The sequence below is a fragment of the Pseudorca crassidens genome, chromosome 15, assembly GCF_039906515.1.
Source record: "Pseudorca crassidens isolate mPseCra1 chromosome 15, mPseCra1.hap1, whole genome shotgun sequence".
In the NCBI taxonomy this organism is placed as follows: domain Eukaryota; kingdom Metazoa; phylum Chordata; class Mammalia; order Artiodactyla; family Delphinidae; genus Pseudorca; species Pseudorca crassidens.
The window spans coordinates 15,911,360-15,934,928 of NC_090310.1; the positions used below are offsets into that span (position 1 = coordinate 15,911,360).

Here is a 23,569-nt window from a genome sequence, read left to right on the forward strand (position 1 = left end):
ATGCTGCATTGGCTGAGACAGCTGTCTATCTTCCTCCTTTTGCTAAAGTGAGAGAATGCATTCATTGGCTGACGAGGCAAATTAATCGCAAATTTGACCCTCCCCTCCCAGCTGTCATTTCTTCCTGACCTTCTTGGGGGACCCAAAGAATCCCTCAGCTCCTATCGACTGCGGAGGCTGTCACCGCCCAAATAGACATCACTGTCTGTCAATTTGACCTCCGCCTACTCCCCTTTTCATTGGCTCCCTTTTAACCATTCCTATTAGGCAGGCCCGCCTCTTCTCGCACAGCACCCGCCTCCTTCTACAGTCGTTCACTCTTCAGCCATCTTTATTGGCCAGGAGGTTCATCTTCCTGCTTTTCTATTAGTTACTCCCTTCGTCCCGCCTCCTCCTGCCTTCACTCGCCCTCTCATTGGTTTTATAACCTCCGCCTTGTCTGTTTCTTCTTCCCAAAATACCCACCCCCTTCCCACCTCCAGCCCCACCCACACTTCCAACGATTGGCAGAAACCCAGTTCTCTCTCTCCTATTATTCGTCCAAGCCCTCTGACGAGGAGGGAGAAAAAAGGAGCGCGATGGGACCGCCCGCGCGCAGGCGTGAAGCGCCGAAACGCTGGCCTCTTGGCCGGCACCGGGGCTTGTGCGCAGGCGCGAGGTGGGCCGCTCGCCCGAAGCGGGAGGGAGGGGGAGGCGGCGAGAGTGCGAAAGGGAGGAGAGGGCGCGAGCGAGACCCCGGCGCCTGGCGCCCCGGGACCCGTGCCCCGGCTCCGCACGCCGGGTGGCCCCCCGCGCGCCAGCAACGACCCCGGCGCGCGCCGGGCCGCGCCCTTCGCCCTTTCCCCTTCCTCGGCGGGCGGTGGGGAGCGGCCTGAGGGGCGGCGCCTTTTGCGGCCGCCGCGGCGGGGGGATGTGAGGGGCGGCCCGCGGTCATGGAGACGGGCCCGGCGCCCCTGGTGGCCCCGCCGCGCCGTCATGGCGCCCCCGCGGCCCCGTCGCCGCCGCCCCGCGGCTCCCGGGCCGGGCCCGTCGTGGTGGTAGCTCCGGGGCCGCCAGTGACCACGGCCACTTCGGCCCCGGTCACCCTGGTGGCCCCCGGGGAGGCGCGGCCCGCATGGGTACCGGGTCCAGCCCAGACCTCGGACTCGGCCCTGGCTCCCGCCCCGACAGTCACCGGCAGCACGGAGGTGGGGCTGACCCTGGAGGCCTCACCCGAAGCCCTGAGGGCGCAGGTCTCCGACCCAGAGCCCTTGGTGCCTGAGGCTGTGGCAGGAGCCGAGAGGTCCATGGCTCTGGCCCTAGGGGCAGACTCTCCGAAGACGGAGGAGGCCAGAACCTCACCCGATCCTGGGCCAGGTACCCTCACCGGGACCTGCACCAGGACCCCTTCAGGAACGGCTCCTGGGGCCCTGACCGCCAAACCCCCGCTTGCCCCCAAGCCGGGAACCACTGTGGCCTCAGAAGTGACTGCACGGGTTGCAGCAGTGACAGCAGGACAGGTGACAAGTGGACATGGAGCTGCAGCATCAGCATCAACAGGACAGGCACCAGAGGACCCCTCAGGGCCTGGCACAGGCCCTTCAGGGACATGTGAGGCCCCGGTAGCTGTCGTGACGGTGACCCCAGCTCTGGAGCCTGCTGAAAACTCTCAGGACCTAGGCTCCACGTCCAGCCTGGGACCTGGAATCTCTGGGCCTCGAGGGCAGGCTCCAGACACTCTGAGCTACTTGGACTCCGTGAGCCTCATGTCTGGGACCTTAGAGTCCTTGGCGGATGATGTGAGCTCCATGGGCTCAGACTCGGAGATAAATGGGCTGGCCCTGCGCAAGACGGACAAGTACGGCTTCCTTGGGGGCAGCCAGTATTCGGGCAGCCTGTGAGTACCCAGTGGGCACCCAGCGGGCCTGCTTCATGGAAGTAGAGGTTGCAGGGTGGGGGGGATGATACGCCTTGCCCACGATCTCGCTGCCCATCCTCCTCTGAGGATCCACGGGGTGATTAGTGGGAATGGGAATGCTTAACAATCCTTATCACGCCTAGTTTCCTGAGGTTTCTGTGGCACCAGCGTGTTAGGGTTTGAGACCAGGTGTCGGGAGTCCTGGGTTTGAGCCTAAGCCTTGCCTTTGGTGTGTGTGTGCCCTTGAGTTAGTGCCTTCCACATTTGAGTTAGTGCCTCACTTTCCTCCTCTGTGAAGTGAAAGGTTGAATGAGATTGTACCTCAGGTTGTCCCAGCTCCTTGGTGGGAAACTCCAGCTACAGGTCAGATATTCTGGAGGGTTGGCTGGACAGGGGTTCTGGTAGAGATGTTTGGTTCCTTAGGGAGAAAGTCTGGAGGGATGCAGGCAGCTCCCTTCCCCCATAGCCTTAGGTCTGATGTGGTGGTGAGGTGGGGAAGTCTGTTTGATGGAGGAGAGACTCTGAAGGTAGGGCCCGTCTGTGAAACAGAAGAGCAGTCTTGTGTTTTCACTGAAGGAAAGGGGGTGGAGAAGGCCTCTTCCCCATTTCCTCATCTCCCCAGGCGGGCTTACTCTTTCCTAGTTCCCTCCAGGGGCCTGAGTCACTTCTGAGGTGAGGGTGTGATTGCTTCTGACTTCTTCCTTCCCTCTCTTTGGATCATTGTTCCTGTACCCCTTTAACCTGCTGGTCAGTTCAGTTTACAGCACTGCCTGAGAACCCCCAGTGCCAGGCCCTGTGCTGGGTACTAAGGATAAAATAATCATTTCAAGGTGCTCATCATCTAGAGGAGAGACAAATACTTAAAACAGTTGGTTTCAATATAATACGTTAGGTTTAGCCTGGAGATCATCACAGGGTTTTGTGAGCAGCTAGGGAAGGGATCTTTTGCCCAGTCTGGGCATTCAGCTGGACTGATCTGAATTGTGAAGAATGAGTAGGATTTAGTCATGGCTGTGCGTGTTGGGGTGAGGGGGACCTGCCTGGTGTTGGGGGAAGCCCTGTGGGAGGGATTGTAATCCAACAAAAAAATCAGAAAATCTTTGAGTACCAACGTTCTCGGTCCTGTGTGGGGAGGGCAACTTAAGTTTGACCCTGGTGCTTTCCCATGCATGAGGGATGCATTGCTGTACCTAATTTATAGATGAAGAAACAGGATTAGAGCAGTTGAGTGACTTGCCCCACTCAAACAATTTGGATCTGTGTGACCAATGGCACTCTCCTCAATACCCTGCTGCCCTGAGGAACTTGGATTGAATTGGGTTTTAGTGAGCCCCTCTTGTGTACCAGGCACGGTGCGGGGTGCTAATTCTCTGCTTTTTTTTTTTTTTTTTTTTTTTTTTTGCGGTACGTGGATCTCTCACTGTTGTGGCCTCTCCCGTTGCGGAGCACAGGCTCCGGACGTGCAGGCCCAGCGGGCATGGCTCATGGGCCCAGCCGCTTCGCGGCATGTGGGATCTTCCCGGACCGGGGCACGAACCCGTGTCCCCTGCATCGGCAGGCGGACTCTCAACCACTGCGCCACCAGGGAAGCCCTAATTCTCTGCTTTTAATTTTGTCCCTCTAAAATCCATCTTCCATGCTGGCAGAATCAACTTCTGAGGCAAGGCTGACTGTGGCACACGTTACCTTAAAAGCTGTTAGCAGCTCAGCACTGTCCACAGGATAAAGTCCAAGCGCTTTAGCCTGCGCACAGGCTCCTTATGTTCTGGCTCTGCCAGCCTCTCTGGTCTTCTTTTCCACCGCCTTCTCACCATGCACTGTGTGCTGTGGTCCTGTTGAAGTGATTGTAGTCTTTCTCCCTTCATACTCAGGCTGTACCATCAGCCAGGAATGCCCTTCTCCCGGTCTTTCCCTGCCATGTTCTACTCAGTCCTTCATGGCTTACCTCAGATGTCCCTTCCTCCAGGAAACCTTCCCTGATATCCATTGCCCCTACTCCGATTAGGTGCCTCTTCTGCGCATCTTTGTAATTGCATTTCCCTCACATATTGCAATTATCTCCCCTGCTAGCTTGTGACCTTTTGAGGGCAGGAAAGGTATCTTACTCTTCCTGGCCTTTAGTAGAGTTTGGAATTGCCTTATGATAGAGGTGAATGAGAAATCACCTTTTTTTTTTTTTTCTTTTTTGGCGGTACGCGGGCCTCTCACTGTTGTGGCCTCTCCCGTCGCGGAGCACAGGCTCCAGACGCGCAGGCTCAGCAGCCGTGGCTCACGGGCCCAGCCGCTCCGCGGCATGTGGGATCCTCCCGGACCGGGGCACGAACCCGTGTCCCCTGCATCGGCAGGCAGACTCTTAACCACTGCGCCACCAGGGAAGCCCGAGAAATCACCTTTTAGTTTAAGGAGTTTCTGGGACAAAGGAAACTAACTTTGAACCTCCCATTTAACAGTCCTTTATATACAGTTTCTCAATAGTCCTCTCATAACTTTGTGATGTAGGTGGTGGCATTCCTTTTTACATTTATAAGGAAGAGACTTAGGTTATCACTTGCCAAGACTCCCCAACTTCTAAGGGACAACTGGGCTTTGAGCTCAGGTCTATCTGGAAACCCAAGCTCTTTCTTCCATTCCACTCACCTGGTACTGGCTCCTACAACTAACTGTTTCAAGACTGATGGGGTATCTTGAGTGCGAAGCTCTGAAAGAACAGTGAGCAAACAGTGCAAGGAGAGCTTCATTTGCTTGGGAATGTGGGGTGATTTCAGGGAGGAGGAGGTAGCGGAAATTGCAGATGGTGCAAGGGATCTTGAGTTTTGTAGAAGGAAACTCAGACAGTTGCTTCTAAGGGGACAGGGAAGTATGTTTGTTATGTATTTTATTTTATGGATAATAATTGCTGTTACTTACTGAGTCACTGCTATGTGTTAGCTCATATAACCTCTTAGGTAGATACTATTTTTCTCTCCATCTTACACATGAGGAAATTGAGGCTTAGAGAGTGACTTGCCCAAGGCCACACAGTGAATAGGTGGCAAACCTAGAACTTGGATCCAGGTCTAATGCAAAGTGTAGCTTTTCAGTATTCCGTGCTCTCTCCCCAAACTTGTATATGTCTTAAGTGGGATTTGAACACAGCCTCTGTATAGCGATCCAACATGAGAATGTGATCTCTGTTCAGAGATTCCAAGGAAATTCCATTTAGTGTGGTGAACTAGGACCTTGGATGGCCAGAATGACCAGACATCCTAATGTTTGGTATTGGTAGCTCACAAAATGCTTTTATGGTCTGATCTCTCATGTTTGAGCTTGGGGAAGTGGCTTGCCTCAGTCCCCCCAGCAATCTGGATTTTATACTACTGCTACTGACCTCTTCCATACTCCCCATATCCTCAGAGAGAGCTCCATTCCTGTGGATGTGGCTCGGCAGCGGGAGCTCAAATGGCTGGAGATGTTCAGTCACTGGGATAAATGGCTTTCACGGCGTTTCCAGAAGGTTTGAGAAGGCTGTGGTGGGCAGGGCAATGGACGTGGTGGGGGTGGGGAGGACAGGGTGGGCCCTTGTGCTCTGGGGAAGCCCAGGAACCTGATAGTATCTGCTCTCCAGACCATGTTGGGGGTAGGTGGTACTTGGGCCTTGGGGGAGGAGTAGCTTTAAAGATAGAAGGCCAGGCGGGGTCCAGTGGAGTGAAGCCTATGGGATGTGGTACGAGTGTCCCAGGGAGCCCAAGGACTGCTGGGGAAAGCTTGGAGGCTGTGCCTGCCACTGAAGCTGTTCCCCTGCCTGCCACTCTGCCTTAGGTGAAGCTGCGCTGCCGGAAGGGGATCCCATCCTCCCTCAGAGCCAAGGCCTGGCAGTACTTGTCCAATAGCAAGGAACTCCTGGAGCAGAACCCGGGCAAGTTTGAGGTGCGCACAGCTCCAGGGTGTGGGGACGTGTGACAGTGTCTGTGTGAAGGGTATCATCAGTTCCCCCAGATCCTGAGATAATCTCAGCTGTCCCACTGCAGGAGTTGGAACGGGCTCCTGGGGACCCTAAGTGGCTGGATGTGATTGAGAAGGACCTGCACCGTCAGTTCCCTTTCCATGAGATGTTTGCTGCTCGAGGCGGGCATGGGTAAGGCGACCTGACTGTATGAGTCAGTGGTGGATACAGGGCTGGGTTGAAAGCAGTCTTGCCTTCCAGAACTTCTACAGGAGTGGTCCTTAATGGATTGAGTGTCTAGCCATGTTGAAGGAAGTCTCCTGGGAGGGAGACTGTGATTCAGGGTGATGGGGGTGGGGTGGGGTGCTGGTGAGGGGAAGGGGAGGCACATCAAGGGCTCATTGAAGAGGTTGCATTTGAACTAGGTTTTAAAGGATAGATGGGAGCAGAGCAAGGGGCAGGTTTTTCCTGGCTTGGGGGTTATGTAAGCTGTGTCTGGGCAGTGGGGTTGGGTAGAGCTGAGGCTGGAAAAGCAATTAAGGGCCCTTAAATGCTGTGCCCAGGCCCTTCGATCTTTGTTCTGTTTGCCCGGCTTCCTCACGAAGGCTATAGATCGCTTCCTAGTAGTGTGCGATGTTTTTAGGTGGTTCTCAGCTCCTTGTGGGAGCATGTGGATGGACATTTAACAGTAGGTTCATCCTTTCAGCAAATATTAGTCAAGCGTCTGCTATCTGCCAGGTACTGTTTTAGCTACAGATGACAGCTGCCCCCTCAGGGCTTATATTTTAGTAAGGATAGACAACAAATAAAAGAATGAAAGTATGTTGTATGTACAATGGTGGTAAATAGAAGAGTTTAAAGCAAGAAAGGGGAAAAGAGAATGTGAGCCGAGATTTGGTTACAAGTGACCTGATCTGACTTGTGTTTTAAAAAGATCGTTCTGGGACTTCCCTGGCCGTCTAGTGGTTAAGACTCTGTGCTTCCACTGCGGGGGGCATGGGTTTGATCCCTGGTTGGGGAACTAAGATCCCACATGCTGCGCAGCACGGCTGGAAGAAAAAAAAAAGGATCATTTCTGGCTGCTGTGCTGACAATAGACTATAGGAGACAAGGGCAGAAGCAGAGAGACCAGGTAGACTATTTCCATAATCCAGGAAAGAGATGATGATAGATAGACCAGGATGGTAGCTGTGAAACTGGATATATTTTGAAGGTAAAGCCAAAAGAATTTGCCAGTGGATTAGATGTGGGGAGAGAGAGAGAGAGAGAGAGAGAGAGAGAGAGAGAGAGAGAGATAGTAGTTAAGGAAGACTCTCAAGGTTTTTGGTCTTAGAAACTAGAATGAATGGAGTTGCAATATACTGATATGGATGGGAAAACTGGGGGGAACGTAGGCTTGAAGGGTATATCAGGAGCTCATTTTTGGAATGTGAAGTTTGAAATACTCACTGGATATCCAGATGGAGATGCCAAGTAAGCTGGATGTACAGTGGACACAACATCCAGGGCGAGGTTTAAACTGGAGACAGATTGGAAATTGAGAGTTGTCAGGCTCTACACGGGACCAGATCTCACCCATGGGACTAGATGAGGTCATCAAGGCAGCAAGTGTAGATATGAAAGGAAGCTGTTCAAAGATTGAGCCCTGCAGCTCCAACATTTCAAGAATGGGAAGATGAGAAAGAACCTGTAAAGGAGCCTGGAAGAAGCTGGTGAGGTATAACGAAAACCAGGAGAGTGTGATTCCTGGAAGCAAAGTGAAGAGGGGTTTCGGGATCAGCTGTATGAAATGCTGCTGACGGGTCAAGTAAAGTGAAGTCTGCAAATCAACCTCTGGATTTAGCAATGTGGAGGTCATTGGTGACCTTGATAAAAGCAGTTTTGTGTGGAGCAGTGGGCTTAAGCCTGACTGGAGGATGGGAGGAAAGAACTTGAAGATAGCAAGTCTGTACTCTAGGTGGGTTTGGCTGAATAGGTAGGAAAGAAACGATGTGGTATTCAGAGGGGAAGGCTGGGTAGAGAGAGGTTTTTGTTTGTTTTTTGGCCATGCCCTGTGGCATGCGGGGTCTTATTTTCCCGACCAGGGCTCGAACCCGCACCCCCTGCAGTGGAAGCATGGAGTCTTAACCATTGGGCCGCCAGGGAAGTCACGAGGTGTTTTTTTTTTTTTAAGCTAGAAGAAATGACATGTTGGTATGCCAGCCTCTGTAGTTAGAGAAAAATGGATGACGCACAAACAATGGGAAGGTTGCTGGAGGGATGGCCTGTGTAGGCGAGAGGGGATGGGACCCAGTGTCCAAGTGGAAAGGCTGTGGTTGGCCAGGATCACAGATAGTTCACCCATAGCAACAGGGGAGAAGGCAGGGGCACAGAAGCAGGCAGGTGGGTGAATGTAGCATGGGAGCTTAGGGAAGTTACATGTTTATTTTAATATATATTAGATGAAATAACTAGTATATCAAACCTGTCATTTCATGGACGTTATTACAAAGTGGAGAAAAAATAAATAATAGTGGGGTGGTGTGCAGATAAAGCACAAATGAAGATCACACTCCAGTGACTGAATTTTGAGAAACACTATGTAAGCAGTGGTCAGGTGTGTGTGACTGGAGGCAGGGAGAGGATCTGGGAGGTTATTACATCGTCCTGGTTAAGAGATGAAGGTCTGAGCTGCTCAGTGGCTGTGGCGGCGGAGAGAGGGAATAGACGTGCGGAGAGAGGGAATAGACGTGAATAAAATTCAGAAGGTAGTGTTGATACGACTTGATAATTAGCTGTGGGGAGTGATGGAAGGCTCGCTGTTTTCTGATGTGGGGCTGAGGGGATGGGATTCCCACACACAGAGATGGGGCACCCTCAGGGAAGAGGAACAGATCTAGGGCAGAGAGTTTATTCTTTTGGATGCAGAGACAAGAGAAAGGTCTGAGGCACAGCTGGCTTCCCAAGCCTACACCGAGAACCAGGGCTCTGCCCGGCGGGACTGATGAATTCCAGACAGATAAGGCAGGGCCTGCCCTGGGAGAGTGCCTGCTCTGGGGCAGTAAAAGCATTCAGACAGTGCCAGAGGACGGCTGACGCTGTTGAAAAGCTTCCTGAAGAAGATGACCTTGAAGGTTTACGGGATGGGAGCAGACAGAGAGAGAGCACAGCCCGTGTGGGGACACAGGTGGGGAGCACGTGGGTGTGCAGGCAAGGGCGGAAGCCTAGAGCCTGGAACAAAGCTTAGGTTACGGTCTTAGTCTTTGGCTTAAGCTTGATAGGCAGGATTAGGAAGGTGGATAGAGGTTGTGGTGGTAAAGCTCTGGGGTTGATCTGCCACGGGATATAGGGGGGCTCTCGGGGGGTGCGGGTTAGTTTGGGGGCGAGAGCTCCCAACTCCTGTGACTTTCCTCATGGTCTTTCCCCATACCCACAGGCAACAGGACCTGTATCGAATCCTGAAGGCCTACACTATCTACCGGCCTGACGAGGGCTACTGCCAGGCCCAGGCCCCCGTGGCCGCAGTGCTGCTCATGCACATGCCTGCTGAGGTCAGCAGACGCTGGGCCTGGTTGGGGAGGGGCTGGGAGGATCTTGGCCTACAGTGGTGATGGGGGAGCTCCCTCCTCCCTGTTTCTCAGGCCCCATCCCTCCCTCCTTGTTCTTGCCCTTCTCAGCAAGCCTTTTGGTGCCTGGTGCAGATCTGCGACAAGTACCTCCCCGGTTACTATAGTGCAGGGCTGGTGAGTGTCTGGAGGCTGGGTGCAACTGGGGCTGTGACTTTTCCCCAAGACTGCAGGGTGGTCCTTGTCCTGCCCCACGCTGTACCACTCTGTCCCTCTGTTCTGGGCCTCTCCTACTGAGGTGAGGATCCCACTTCGTGGATGGGTACTGACTACCAGGGCCGGTTCTACCCCAAGGGTCCTCAGCAGGCCTCTTCTCATGGTTTGTCCCACTTTCAGGAGGCCATTCAACTGGATGGAGAAATCTTTTTTGCGCTGTTGCGCCGGGCCTCCCCACTGGCACATCGGCACCTGCGACGGCAGCGCATTGACCCCGTGCTGTACATGACAGAATGGTTCATGTGCATCTTTGCCCGCACTCTTCCCTGGGCTTCAGTGCTACGTGTCTGGGATATGTTCTTCTGTGAAGGTACTTCTGTAGCCATTTCAGGCCATGACGGGGCTGCGGTTTCCATGGTGGCTGCCAGAGGGTGGCCTGCTGACATAAGGCTTCACTGGAAGATGTCTTGGGGCTGGAGAAACTGAGGCCTGATCTTGTTGGCTCTGCCACCAGCCCACAGCTTGCTTTACCTCCCAGGAACCTAAAACCCATGGCAGCTTGTTTCCCTTCTTAGGGCCTCAGTTTCCTCATTTGTAAGGTTGGCAGTAGACAGGGATGGGGGCTGTGAGTCCCTCCTAAATGGGACAGGCTGAGATCCTGGGCTGATCATCCAGCCTCTCTTCCTTGGACCCTGCAGGCGTCAAGATCATCTTCCGGGTGGCCCTGGTGCTGCTGCGGCACACGCTGGGCTCTGTGGAGAAGCTGCGCTCCTGCCAAGGCATGTATGAAACCATGGAGCAGCTGCGCAATCTGCCCCAACAGTGCATGCAGGAGGACTTCCTGGTGCATGAGGTAGGCCCTAGCCTTAGCATACCTCACACCTGCTTTGGCCCATCCCCATCCCCAATCTTATTCTGGTACCTGTTTCTTCTCCATCTAGGTGACCAACCTCCCAGTGACAGAAGCACTGATTGAGCGAGAGAACTCGGCCCAGCTCAAGAAGTGGCGGGAAACCCGGGGCGAGCTGCAGTATCGGCCCTCACGGAGACTACACGGTTCCCGGGCGATCCATGAGGAGCGTCGGCGGCAGCAGCCACCCCTGGGCCCCTCCTCCAGCCTCCTCAGCCTCCCTGGCCTCAAGAGCCGAGGCTCTCGGGCAGCTGGAGGGGCCCCCTCTCCACCCCCTCCTGTCCGCAGGGCCAGTGCTGGGCCTGCCCCAGGGCCTCTGGTCACCGCTGAGGGACTGCATCCATCCCTTCCTTCGCCTACTGGCAACAGCACCCCACTGGCTTCCAGCAAGGAGGCCCGGAGGCAGGAGAAGGAGCGGCAGAAACAGGAAAAGGAACGTGAGAAGGAGCGGCAGAAGCAGGAGAAGGAGCGGCAGAAGCAGGAGAAGAAGGCTCAGGGCAGGAAGCTCTCGCTGCGTCGGAAGGCAGATGGACCCCCAGCCCCCCAGGATGGCGGGGACAGGTCCTCAGCATCAGAGGCCCGGCAGGATGCTTACTTCTGACCTCTGCCCTGGGGCTGGACTGCAGGGCCCTCTCTTCTTCCCTCCGCCAAGAGCAGGCCTTGGCCTGGGGTGCTGCTCCCGGCCCCCTTGGCAGGCTGTCCCTCCTTCTGAGGAAAGTGGCTTGATTCCCCGTCTCCTTGCCAGCTGCTGATCCCTACACGGCCAGGACAGTCAGAGTACGTGGGGCAGCTGCATTTCCCTGGGGCAGCAGCGAACAAGTCTGGAGCCCTCCAGTTAGGCCCAGCTGGGGTCTCTGTCACTCCTGCCCCGATTCCCTCTGGGATCCCTTCCCAGGTGCTGTCCTGATTGGCCTTTTGTCACCACAGGGGTGACTTTTGGCAATGGGAGTCAGCGGTTTTCAGATTCTTACACTCCAGTCACTCCCCTTACCCATGAAGTGGAGCTGGGTTCCTTTTCCCTTCTTCAGTCCTGCCTGTCTCCCCCCACTTCCTGGTGGGGGGCCCAGGCTCTTCGTGTTCTCCTTCTGGACATCTCTGTGTTGTAATTATGTACGGAGGACCCGGTTGGCCCAGGGTGGGGGTGTTCACTCTCTTCTGTCCTTTGGTTTTCCTCCACCATGTTCTTGCACGCTGGTTTATTTAAGGGGACATGCACTGGAGCAGGAAATGTCCCCCACTTCCCCACCACCACCCTCCTTGCTCTCCTTCCTCTTCACCTACCTTTCTCTGTATTCTCAGGCCTCCCCTGCTTTGTCTCACCAGGGCTCCCACCTTTCACCTTGTTCCCTTCCAACTCTCCAGCCCCTACCTGGGTAAGGGGTCTTCCCTTGAGCACCAGGGGGTGAAACCCAATGTTTACATTTTCTTCTATCTCTGCCCCCACCCTGTGCGGCGCTTTGAGGAACCGGAAAAGAACCTGCTGTTGTACCTGGGCCTGTCTCCTGCATTGTTATTTGATGAAGGGGGTTAGAATAAGGACAAGGAGGGAGGAAGTGACGGAGCTAGTCAGGATGTGGGTGTCTCTTGAAGCAATCGGCTGGTCTCCTGGTCTCGGCAGGTAGGTACCTTTTGGCCTTTGGTCTATTAGTCACTCATCAACAGACAGTGGTTGAGCTCCCACTCCACTTCTGCCTGGGATCCACTGCCTCCGTTGTCACTGGCCTCCTGGAGCTGTCTGTGCGCTGCCTGCAGCACCCGGATCTCCTTCCCAGAGTGCTCGTGCAACTCCTGCAAGCTGGAGAGGGTACTGCCCTCTCTTTACTGTGGGGAGCCACAGTCCTCTGGGGGTGAGCTGGTCTCTTGTCCAGCTGCCTGGCACAGCTTCTGGTGCTGGGCCTCCAGAGAGCGTAGCAGCACAGCCAGGCTCCCAGCTTCTCCTGATTTTCTGCTGCCGGCTTGTAGGCCTGCCCACCTTCTACCCCTGGGGTCAGGATGGTAAAGGCGTAGGGTTCTGTGGCCCCAAGGCGTGGCTTCACTGGCAGTTCTCTAACAGGATGAGGCTCAGGGGTGTGTGGGTCAGCCTGGTACCAGTTCCAGGTAGAAGAGGAGGTTTCCCCGGAGGATGAACCAGCGGTGCTGGTAGCTGGTATTTCTGGCCCCCTTCTTTAGCAGGATGCTTTCCCGGTCCAGAGCCTGTGTTCTGTAGCCACGGAAGAAACTGAGCACGGACTTGTGCAGTTTCATGGTAGTCCATCCTGGGAGGAAACCCTAGGGGCAGGAGAAAGGAGGGGTGGACCATCTGGTATCCTAGGGACCCCAGCTGCCCCCAGTGCCCTCCTCTGGCTCCAGTAGGCTCTTTCTGGGCCCAGCCTTGGCCTACTGGGATTCAGACTCTGAGTATCCTCAAGAGGTAGAGGTCTTATACCCTGAGCACTGGGACCTACTCCCACTTTCCAACCCCAGCTCTGCCCCTTGGGACAGAGTACAAAACCTGGGCAGGGGCTGCTGGGCTGGGGTCCTGTTTCGGCGGGGGTGGGGGGCACGGGTATCCACTACTGCCCTTTTCCAGGCATACCTGAGATGAGGGCACAAGGGACCTCTGGCCTCGGTACTGGGCACAGGTGCCACTGCCACCTCTCCTATTATGGCTTTTCCCACCTCAGAAACCGGGAAATTGCCCAGGTGGTAGGCGTGGGGTAAATGACTTCCCCTGGGTCCTAAAAGGAGCTGGGCTGGGAAAATGCCCCAGGAGAACCGAGCAACCCCTCTGGGACAAGAGCAAGGCCGCACCTCGAACTAGGAGAGGGCGGACAACGGAACGCTGAGAGTAGGAAGGCAGGATCTCTAATGAGATGATGAAAGGCGCTAGAGCCAGCCCTGGAGAAAACGAGACTCAACCGGGGAAAGGGAAACAAGGGCAGGGACCCAGCGGCCCTGCTGGGACTTTGCCCCTCCATCGTGACTCTGGGCGCCCCTTTAGGTAAAGCGCGCTCCGCTTTCTCCCCAGAGCCTCTACTGCTGTAGGAGGGAATTGAGACCACTTCCGGCCATCCCTCTCGTCCGATCAGGGTCTAGGCGTTCATACGTGCCCTCTGCTCGCCATCGTCGCCCCACACCTCTCACGTCACTTCTGGGAGGGGTGTCTTTCCCCGCTCAGCGCGTACTTCCGCCCTCTCCTTCAGTTAGTCCTCTAACACGAGTGAAGCCACTTCCGGCCTTCCCCGGCGCCTTCCGCAGTTCTCTTCCGGGTGGTGGCGGGCGGGTGACCCGGATGTAGTCCTGGCGAAAACCAGTCTCCCTGGATTCCCCCGCCTTTCCTGGGTCTTTAGGTGAGCGCGCGCCGGCGGGGTTGCTGGAGTCCTCATGGCTCTGCTGCCACTCTGATTTGTACACAGCCCAGGACAGTTGGGGGTCACCCCACGGAGTCGGGAGTTCGGCGCAGGGAGGAGCGGGGCTGACAGGGTGCCAGGTCCTGGGTTCGCCGAGGCCCCGCTGGCTGCGAGGAAGCTGGAGGTGGTTGAGCGGGTGTCTGCTCGCGGAGCAACGTCGCGCCCAGGACTGCGGGGGCCGGGAATGGTGGTGGTCACGCGGGGGAGCCCGTCTCAAGGGGGGGGTGCCCGTGGGGAGCTCCTCCGCGCGTCCACCTCTCCATCCCCGCTCCAGCAGCTCTTTCGGATGCCAGACCAAGTCCTGGGGGCCTCTTGGCTGCCAGCTCCCCTTTCGGCCCCTGATTCTGTGCTCCCTCCCCTCCCAAACTGGATCCAGTACCGACTAAGGGAAAGATATGTCGTGCGGGAGATCCTCTCGCGGTGAGTATTCTCCTCACCCAGTTCCTTTAATCTGCACCCTTTTCCTCGGCTCAGCTTGAGAAAGGCTCCTCTGTCCAGTCATGCCAAAGAGGAAAGTGACCTTCCAAGGCGTGGGAGATGAGGATGATGAGGATGAAATCAGTCCCCCCAAAAAAAAGGTGAGGGGGCCAGATTCCTGCATTCTGGGGAGGAGTGATGGGAGGAAAAAAAGCTAGAAGCCAAGAGAGAAATCTGGAGGGATAAAGAAAAGGTGGAAAGGGCTAGCTTTTCTATGTGCTCTGAGAAATGGGTTTGCAGGATTTTCAGTTTGAGTCTAGATCCTAGAGTATTTTGAGTAATAGCCAGTAACCTGCATCTCTCTCGATTTCTGAGTGCTGCCCACAGTTGGTGGACCCTGTGACTGGGGCAGGAGGTCCTGGGAGCCGCTTCAAAGGCAAACACTCTTTGGACAGCGATGAGGAGGATGATGATGAAGGGTCCAGCAAATATGACATTCTGGCCTCAGAAGATGTAGAAGGTGAGCTATAGCCAAGAACTGATTTTCCGCTGGAGGACCAAATAGGGGTTTCTGAGGTCACAGAGCACAGGAGGCTCCTGTCTCATTTTTGCATTCCTAGCATGGGACGCCTGTGTCTTTGGTGCAGGTCAGGAAGCAGCCACACTCCCCAGTGAGGGAGGTGTGCGGATCACACCCTTCAACCTGCAGGAAGAGATGGAGGAAGGCCACTTTGATGCTGATGGCAACTATTTCCTGAACCGGGAAGCTCAGATCCGAGACAGCTGGCTGGACAACATTGATTGGGTGAGGGCCAGAGGTGGACGTGGCTGGGTCTGGGCCTTGCTGGCAGTTTGTCAGAAACAAAACCTTCCCATTTTCACGTTGCAGGTAAAGATCAGGGAGCGGCCGCCCAATCAGCGGCCGCCGTCAGACTCAGAGGAGGAGGACAGCTTGGGCCAGACACCAATGAGCGCCCAAGCCCTCCTGGAGGGCCTTCTGGAGCTGATGTTGCCAAGAGAGACAGTGGCTGGGGCACTGAGGCGCCTGGGAGCCCGAGGAGGAGGCAAAGGGGGCAGCAAGGGGCCTGGGCGGCCCAGTTCCCCCCAGCGCCTGGACCGGCTCTCCGGGTTGGCTGACCAGATGGTGGCTCGGGGCAACCTCGGAGTGTATCAGGAGACAAGGGAACGATTGGCCATGCGGCTGAAGGGGTTGGGGTGCCAGACCCAGGGACCCCGTGACCCCACAGCCCCACCCTCCCTGGACATGTTTGCTGAGGAAGTGGCGGAGGGGGAGCTGGAGACCCCAACCCCTGCCCAGAGAGGAGGTAAGATTGAAGGGCAGAGGAGGGATGTTGTGGGCAGGGGCAGGCCCCTTGAGGTCCAGATGGCTCTGCCTGTTATTTTAGACGCAGAGTCGCCCGGAGATGGTCTGGCCGACGTGATGTGGGAATATAAGTGGGAGAACACAGGGGATGCTGAGCTGTATGGACCCTTCTCCAGCACCCAGATGCAGGTAAAATCCTTTCTTCTTCACTTTGCCTCTTCTCTCCCTCCCCCCACCCCATTAGTCCTCCCCCAGCTCTGCCCTCTCTTCTTGCAGACCTGGGTGAATGAAGGCTATTTCCCGGACGGTGTGTATTGCCGGAAGATGGACACCCCCGGCGGACAGTTCTACAATTCCAAACGGATTGATTTTGACCTCTACACCTGAGCCTACTGAGGGCCGAGTTTGGTGGCCCCTTCTTTCCTGGATTCTGCGGAGGAGGCCCCAGCTGCCTTAGGCAGTGAGGATATCGGGGGCCACTTTTCAGTCAACTTCCTTTCCCCAATAAAAGCCTTTAGTTGTGTATTAGGGCCTTGGCTGGGCTGATGGCCAGAAGTTGGGAACGTTTTCCAGACCCCTTTGGACTTGCTTTGGCCCTTGAGTGTTTCCTTTCATGAAGTTCCTCCTTGGGAGTTTGTCTCTGGTCCCTTGAACCACTTCGCCTTTGTTTACCAGTCCTCGGGGCAGAGCTGGGCCTGTCAGGTGTCTTGTGGCCTCCCAACCTGACTTTGTTCACCATCTAAAAATCTCTCCACTCACATGCCGTTCTCCAGAGTTCTCTGGCAATTCTTGTTTTGCTGTTTTTAGGTCTTTGGCTTTTAGGACCTAAGATGCTCTGCTTTTCAGCCAGTGCAGGACAGAGCCCCAGAAGTGGAGACTTTAGGCCTGGAAAGGCTGGGACATCTGTTGGGAGTGAGCAGGAAAGCTGATACTCACTGGCTCCCCACTGCCTCAGACTTCTTAGAAGTGGATAGAAACGGCCTCTTAGGTAAAGTCTAGACTCAATGTTGGCACTTGAAGGACCTTTCAAGGCCACCTGGGCCAGTCATGCTTTGTACAGGCACAGAGGTGGGCAGTGTCTCACTGGAGGTTACACAGCACATCAGAGGGCGGGCCCAGACCCAGTGGGCTCCCTTCGAAGACCTTTCCTGGCACCAGGGCTTTTCTGTCTGGCCTTGGAAGCCCTGTGGCTTACGTTTTCTGGGCTTCCACAATGTGTCTGACACTGGTTAGTGCCTTGAGGGAACTGAGAGAACTGGGCTGGTCACCTCCCAGGAATTCAGAGTCAGGGGGAGGGATTGGGAGGAAGACTGATATGCATAATTGTATAGTCTGAACCAAACACCTTCCACCTCCCACCGGTGCTGCCTTATGCCTCTTCTCACTCACACCAGTTAGTTCTCTACCTTGGCTCTCTGTTGGAGTTTTATGGGGAGCTGTAACATCACTCCGCAGAGATTCTGAATGAATCGATCTAGGTAATGGTCTGGTGTTTGGGGCTTTAAAAAGCTCCCAGGTGTTTCCCACATGCAGCCAGGTGGAAAACCACTGGGCCTGACTCCAGGACTGAGGTTACACCTGGGGAAAGGGGCCGTTTCGTGGACCCTGCTGTGGTGGAGCTGAGCATGGGTGTGGCCGGGGCTCTGGTGGAGTCTGTTACCTACGGGAGAGTCAAGCACCAGAGCCGTGGGGGCAGATGGGAGGGTGGAAGGAGTCAGGCTTGGAACCAGGAAAGGCTGGAGGGGCGGCATGGGGATACTTGATGCTCTAGTGAGGCACCCAACTTATATAATAATTAACTACTATAATAACTAGGCCCATTCTAGTGCTAGCCCAGACCTGGATTTCATTGACTTTAAGATGCCTTCAATTGTAAGATGTCTTACTTTATGTGTCAGTTAGAAAGAAAAGCCTGCACATTGCAGTTGTAAGATGTCATTGGTTCAGAGCTGCCTCCTGATTTCAGAAATGTTCCAAAGTGAAAAACAGATGTCTTAGGACCAGTGAGATACAGTGTTCACGTTTATATCCCCAGTGACCGACTCATGGGAGGTACTTAGTGTTTGGTGAATAGATGGAAGCTATGGGGGGCAGTTCCCCTGGATGTCCCAAAGGCACCCCGGGCTCCACAATCCAAAGCTGATCTCACCTTCCCCACCCGTACAGCCTCCTGTGTTCACCTCCCTGAAGACATCATGTGTAGGCAGAATAATGGCCCCCAGAGATGGCCACTTGTGAATATATGACTATATGGCAAAAGGGACCTTGAAATGTGCTTATGTTAATGACTGAGATGGGGAGATTATTCTGGATTATTGAGGTGGGCCTAGTGTAACCACAAGGGTCCTATTACATGAAAGGGACTGAGGCGGGTCAAAGTGAGAGGGAGATGAAGATGTTATACCCACGGCTGGGTTTGAAGATGGAAGAAGGGGCCATGTACCGAGGAATGCAGCAGCCTGTAGAAGCTGGAAGAGGCAAGAAAACGGGTTCTTCCCAGATTCTTCACAAAGAAATGCAGCCCCACTGTGGGTTTTAGCCCAGTGAAAACCATTTTGGACTTTTGACCTCTTCTAGAACTAATAAAATCGTGTTGTTTTAAGTTGTTAAGTTTGGGGTCACTTGTTATAGCCTCAATAGGAAACTAACACTCCATCCAGCTGAATGCCTCTCCTTCATGAGCATCAGTAAATTCTCTCTACCTCCGCCATGTCCCTGTTTCAAGCCCCTATCAACACTTAACTCCCTTGCCTTTAAAAAAACAAACTGTGTACATATTTATGTGTGTGTACATATATAAAAATGTATATAAAAATACATACATATTTTTATATAAGCTTTGTATATCTTACAGTAGTTTTGTTGATTAACAAAATTTCCAAAAATAGTACAGAGTTCACCCAGCTTCCCCTATTGTTAACATCTTTCAGTAGTACGTTTGTTACAGCCAACGTACCAACGACCTTGCTATTTTTAAACAGCTTTATTGAGATAGAATCCACCCGTTTAAAGTACCATTGTTTTTAGTACATTCACAGGGTTGTGCAACCATTGCTACAATCTCATTTTAGAACATTTTTCTCTAAAAGAAACCCCACCTGTCAGCAGTTCCTCCCTATTCTTCTCCATCCCCCCTCACCCTCCAGTCCCTGCCAACCTCTAATCTACTTCCTGTCCCGGTAGATTTGCCTATTCTGGACATTTCCTACAAATGGAATCATACCGTACGTGGTCTGTGTTTTCTGTGTCTGCTGCTTCTACTTAGCATGTTTTCAAGATTCACCCATGTAATGTGTAACAGTACTTTATTCTTTTTTATTGTTGACTAACATTCAATTGTATGGACAGATTACCGCTCACTAAACCTCACACTTTATATTTTACTAGCTTTTCCCTAATGCCTCTCTTCTGTTTCAGTGTCCCGATCTGGGACACTGCAGGACATTTAGCTGTCATGTCTCCTTAGCTTCCTCTGTTCTGTCTGGTCCTCAGACTTGTTTTCACTGACCTTGACCAGTTGGAGGAGTGCTGGTTAGGTATTTTGTCAAATTCCTAAAGTTTGGGCTTGTCTGGTATTACCCCCATGATTAGATTTGGGTTATGGGTTTGGGGGAGGAAGACAACAGAAGTGAAGTCCCTTGCGTTTCACCGAAACTTTTTTTTTTTTACAGGCATCACTTTTTTTTTAAAATTTATCTTTGGCTGTGTTGGGTCTTCGTTGCTGTGCGCGGGCTTTCTCTAGATGCGGCGAGCGGGGGCTCCTCTTGGTTGTGCGCGGGCTTCTCGTTGCGGTGGCTTCTCTTGTTGTGGAGCATGGGCTCTAGGCACATGGGCTTCAGTAGTTGTGGCTCGCGGGCTCTAGAGCGCAGGTTCAGTAGTTGTGGCTCACGGGCTTAGTTGCTCCACGGCATGTGGGATCTTCCCGGACCAGGGCTCGAACCCGTGTTCCCTGCATTGGCAGGTGGGTCCTTAACCACGGCGCCACCAGGGAAGCCCCTCACTGAAACTTTTAAAGGCTCCGCATTGCCCTCAAAGTTCGAAAGCTTGAAGCTGGTAGGTTTTCCGTGGCCTGGCCTAAGCCAGCCCCTCCGCCTCCACAGCTGCCTTTGCTTTCCTTCCTCCTGGCCTCCCCTGACACCAGGCTGTAGGCTCTAGCCTGCTCCCAGAACAGGACAAATAACTCACTTCTCCAGGCCTGGCCAGTGATGCCCTTCTCTCTTCTCAGACTCTCCAGGGAGACCAGTGACTATGTCTGTCGTGCCTTAGCTCTAGGCCTCCTTTTCCTAAAGGCTTCCTGACTCCCACTCCCACTTCCCAGGTTGGTCAGCATTTCTTCCACAGCGCCCAGTAGCACAGACGTCTGACGCAACACCCAGAGCGGTTTTTCCTGGCCTGTCTTCACCAGTTAGCCTGAGACAGGGAATCAGTGCTGATGAATGAATAGGGAATGAGCCATTTCTTTCCCCCTCCTGTGTGTCAGGGGGACAGCGCCTTCCTGAGCCAGACTGGGGAAGTGGGAACCTGTGGGGCTGTTTGTTGCCCCAGAGGGGGTGAGGTGTGACCTGGATGGGCAGTGTACAGGTGTCTAGACCCAAGCGTCCCCCAGAGGGGCAGGATGGAGGGGTCTTTAGGGTCATTCTAACTCCTGGGGGTGTCACTGACCCATGGGCAAATTTATAGGAGGGGTTCAAGGTCAAACCCTTGACACCTGCAGGTGTCATCACTGCATCTGGGACACCAGACCCTCTGAAATGCAGCCTCTTGGCTTTGGCAGGCCATTTTCCAGAAGAGTAGCGAGAGTGGGGGAGGGTGAGTCTAGACACTCCTGGTGGAGGGCTGGGGTATCACTCTGCCCTGGGCATCTGGTGGGGCCCTGGGGGAGACAAGGACTGGTAAAGAGCCCCAAAGGGGTTAAGATTAATGAAGAATCAGCATCCACAAAGCCTGAGGAGTTTGGGCACCTTCACACCTTTGACACACCTGCCACCCCTTCCAGACCCGCCTGGCTGGCTGGAAGTCTCATTGCACAGTCACTGAACCCCAAGCTCCCAGGCAGTGGGGAGACCTGAACCTGGCAGCTTGCCTTCCACTCTGCTTCCAGCCAGAACCAAGCTGGAGCCCTGGAGATGCCAAGCTCTTTCTGGTGCTGAGACCCGAGAGGAATTCCTCTCAAGGGTGGATTGATTGATTGATTGATTGATTGATTGATTTATACATACATACATACATACATACATACCTTGCGGCTTGCAGGATCTTAGCTCCCTGACGAGGAACTGAACCCATGTCCTCATCAGTGGAAAACGTGGAGTCCTAACCACTGGACCGCCAGGGAATTCCCTCAAGGGTGGATTTAGTAGCAGATGTTTTGCGCAGGATTCCAGGGTGGATAATGTTCCTTCAAGTCAGTAGCCATTTCTGAACTCCCTGTGGAGGCTGGGCTGTCCCTGGTCCTTTTCGGCCATTCCCCAAGTTCAATGATACACTTTCATTGTGGTGGGTTCACCACTTCCCAGACCAGCTTCAACCTCCTCCCGGGGGAGCTTCCCAGCACCCATCTCCAGCTGGCTGGCTGGGGGCTGCTGCTGCCCTGTCCTCTAGGAGGCTTGTCTGGCTCAGCCTGCCCTGTAGGTAAGACCCCACCTCCCTGTGTAAATACTGCTCGTGACAAGTGTGTAAAACCTAGCTGCAGACGCTGATGCTGAGATTTGCTTGGGCAGCTTCTGGTTTTCCTGTTCTGATGCTATCATCCTTGTTGTTACTTTCCTGTTCTCCACCCACTACCCCACATATCTCTACCCAGAGTATCTCTGAAGCTCTCGGTGGCATCAGGCCCTGTGGCTCCCACGCCCTATTTTGGACACATTTCTCTGTCTCAGCCTCTTCACACTCCCTTGGACACAATGTGGGCTTTTGCCCTCTGGCCTAAGGGCGCTGCTGCCTCTTACCTGACCCAGACTTCTGAGGCTAAACCCATCTCTACTTGATAAGAGAAGAGGAGGGTGTTTGACATTTCTTTTTTTTTTCCGGTCGTGTGGGGTGAGATAGGGGTAGAGGATTAAGAGGTACAAACTACTATGTATAAAATAAGTAAGCTGGTGGTTAAGAATCTGCCTGCCAATGCAGGCGACACAGGTTCGAGCCCTGGTCCGGGAAGATCCCACATGCCGCAGAGCAACTAAGCCCGTGCGCCACAACTACTGAAGCCCGCGTGCCACAAGTACTGAAGCCCGCGCGCCTAGAGCCCGTGCTCTGCAACAAGAGAAGCCACCACAATGAGAAACCTGCGCACCGCAACGAAGAGTAGCCCCCGCTGACTGCAACTAGAGAAAGCTGCGCGCAGCAACAAAGACCCAACGCAGTCAAAAATAAATAAATAAATTTTAAAAAATAAGTAAGCTGCAGGATGTATTGTACAGCACAGGGAATATAGCCAATATTTTATAATAACTTTAAATGGAGTAAATCTATAAAAGTTTTGAATCACTATAAGGTACGCCTGAAACTAATATCATATTGTAAATCAACTATACCCCAATTAAAAAAATAAAGTGACAGGCTGGTACTCAGATCCTCTTATTCTATTTTTTTTTTTTTTTTGGCCATGCTGCGAGGCTTGTGGGATCTTAGTTCCCCAACCAGGGATTGAATCCAGGCCCTCGGCAGTGAGAGTGTGGCGTCCTAACCACTGCACCGCCAGGGAAGTCCTGACATTCCTTAAGTATCTAAATAAGTTAGGAATATTATGTTTAATCTTCCCGACTACCTACTATTTAGTTACATATTTTCCCCATCTTGCTGATGCGAAAAATGAGGCTTAGAGAGACGAAGTAAACTGACCTGCCCAATATGGCAAAGTCTGAAAATGGTAGAGCCAGGATTTGAACCCAGGCCTGTGTGATCCTAAAGTCCAGACAGAATTTTTGGTGAGCTGTCTGTTCCAATTTATGGCCTATTTTTAAATTGGGTCTTCTTCTTGAGTTGTGAGACCTTCATATATCTCAGATACAAGGGCTTTGTCAGACACATATTTTGCAAATATTATCTCTCAGTCCATAGCTTTTCATTTCATTTTTAAAAATCAGTATCTTTTGAAGAACAACAAATTTTTAATTTTGATGAGTTCAATTTGTAATTTTTTTTCTTTTATAGTTTGTGCTTTTTGTGTCCTATTTAAGAAATCTTCATCAAACCCGGGGTAACTAAGATTTTCTATGTTTTCCTCTAGAAGCTTTATAGTTTTAGCTTTAACATTTGGGTTTATGATACATTCGACTTAGCTTTTGTATATGAGTCATTTCGGTTTTTTTTTTTTGCATATGGCTATCCAATTGTTTCAGCACCATTTATTGAGAATATTCTCCTTTCCCCCATCGTATTGCCCTGCCACCTTTGCTAAACATCAATTGACCACATATGTGTTCATCTTTTTCTGAATTATTTATTTAATTTCATTAATTTATATGTTTATCTCTACACCAAAACCATGTCTTGATAACTGTAGCTGTATAGTGAGTCTTGACATCATGTAATGTACTTCCTCTTTTTTCTTTTTAAAAATTGTTTTGGCTAGTCTATGTCTTTGGCTTTCTATATAAATTTTAGAATCAGCTTGTCAGTTTCTCAAAAACCTTGTTGGGATTAGACTGGGATAGTGTTAAGTCATGTAGAATTGATATCTATTTCTTCCTAATAATATTTATTGATATTATTGAGTTCTTCCTTAAATATTTGGTAGAATTTACCAGTGGAGCCATCTGTGCCTGGAGTTTTCTTTGTAGGAAAGTTTTTTTCCTTTCCTGAATATTTCCATTCATTACCTTCAGTTTATGGGGAATGTGAAGGAATTCAACTGACTTTACAATGTCACCAGGAGAGAAATGCTGGAAACCTGAGGGTGAATCCTTTATGCTTCCAAATATTTTGAAAGTTGGCTCATGTAGAGACAA

General features: G+C 52.8%; 2 protein-coding genes across 5 annotated transcripts; both read left to right on the forward strand.

Annotated features, from left to right (window-relative positions):
* The first annotated feature begins 718 nt into the window (after nt 1-718).
* TBC1D10B (TBC1 domain family member 10B) lies at nt 719-11,983 on the forward strand. The gene is made up of 9 exons (XM_067706159.1): nt 719-1,876; nt 5,291-5,390; nt 5,696-5,803; nt 5,905-6,011; nt 9,235-9,349; nt 9,476-9,541; nt 9,761-9,950; nt 10,279-10,433; nt 10,522-11,983. The coding sequence occupies exons 1-9, from the start codon at nt 933-935 to the stop codon at nt 11,089-11,091; spliced, it is 2,355 nt and encodes a 784-aa protein (XP_067562260.1). The 5' UTR covers nt 719-932; the 3' UTR covers nt 11,092-11,983.
* A 1,687-nt stretch (nt 11,984-13,670) lies between these two features.
* CD2BP2 (CD2 cytoplasmic tail binding protein 2) lies at nt 13,671-18,230 on the forward strand. Of its 4 annotated transcripts, none has more exons than XM_067706160.1 (7): nt 13,671-13,819; nt 14,354-14,457; nt 14,684-14,816; nt 14,944-15,101; nt 15,186-15,621; nt 15,703-15,809; nt 15,876-18,230. In XM_067706160.1, the coding sequence occupies exons 2-7, from the start codon at nt 14,380-14,382 to the stop codon at nt 16,005-16,007; spliced, it is 1,044 nt and encodes a 347-aa protein (XP_067562261.1). In that variant the 5' UTR covers nt 13,671-13,819; nt 14,354-14,379; the 3' UTR covers nt 16,008-18,230. The 4 variants fall into 4 exon arrangements, with proteins under 4 accessions (XP_067562261.1, XP_067562263.1, XP_067562264.1 ...); XM_067706162.1 differs by having other exon boundaries at nt 15,897-18,230; XM_067706163.1 differs by having other exon boundaries at nt 17,787-18,230.
* Nucleotides 18,231-23,569: the final 5,339 nt, after the last annotated feature.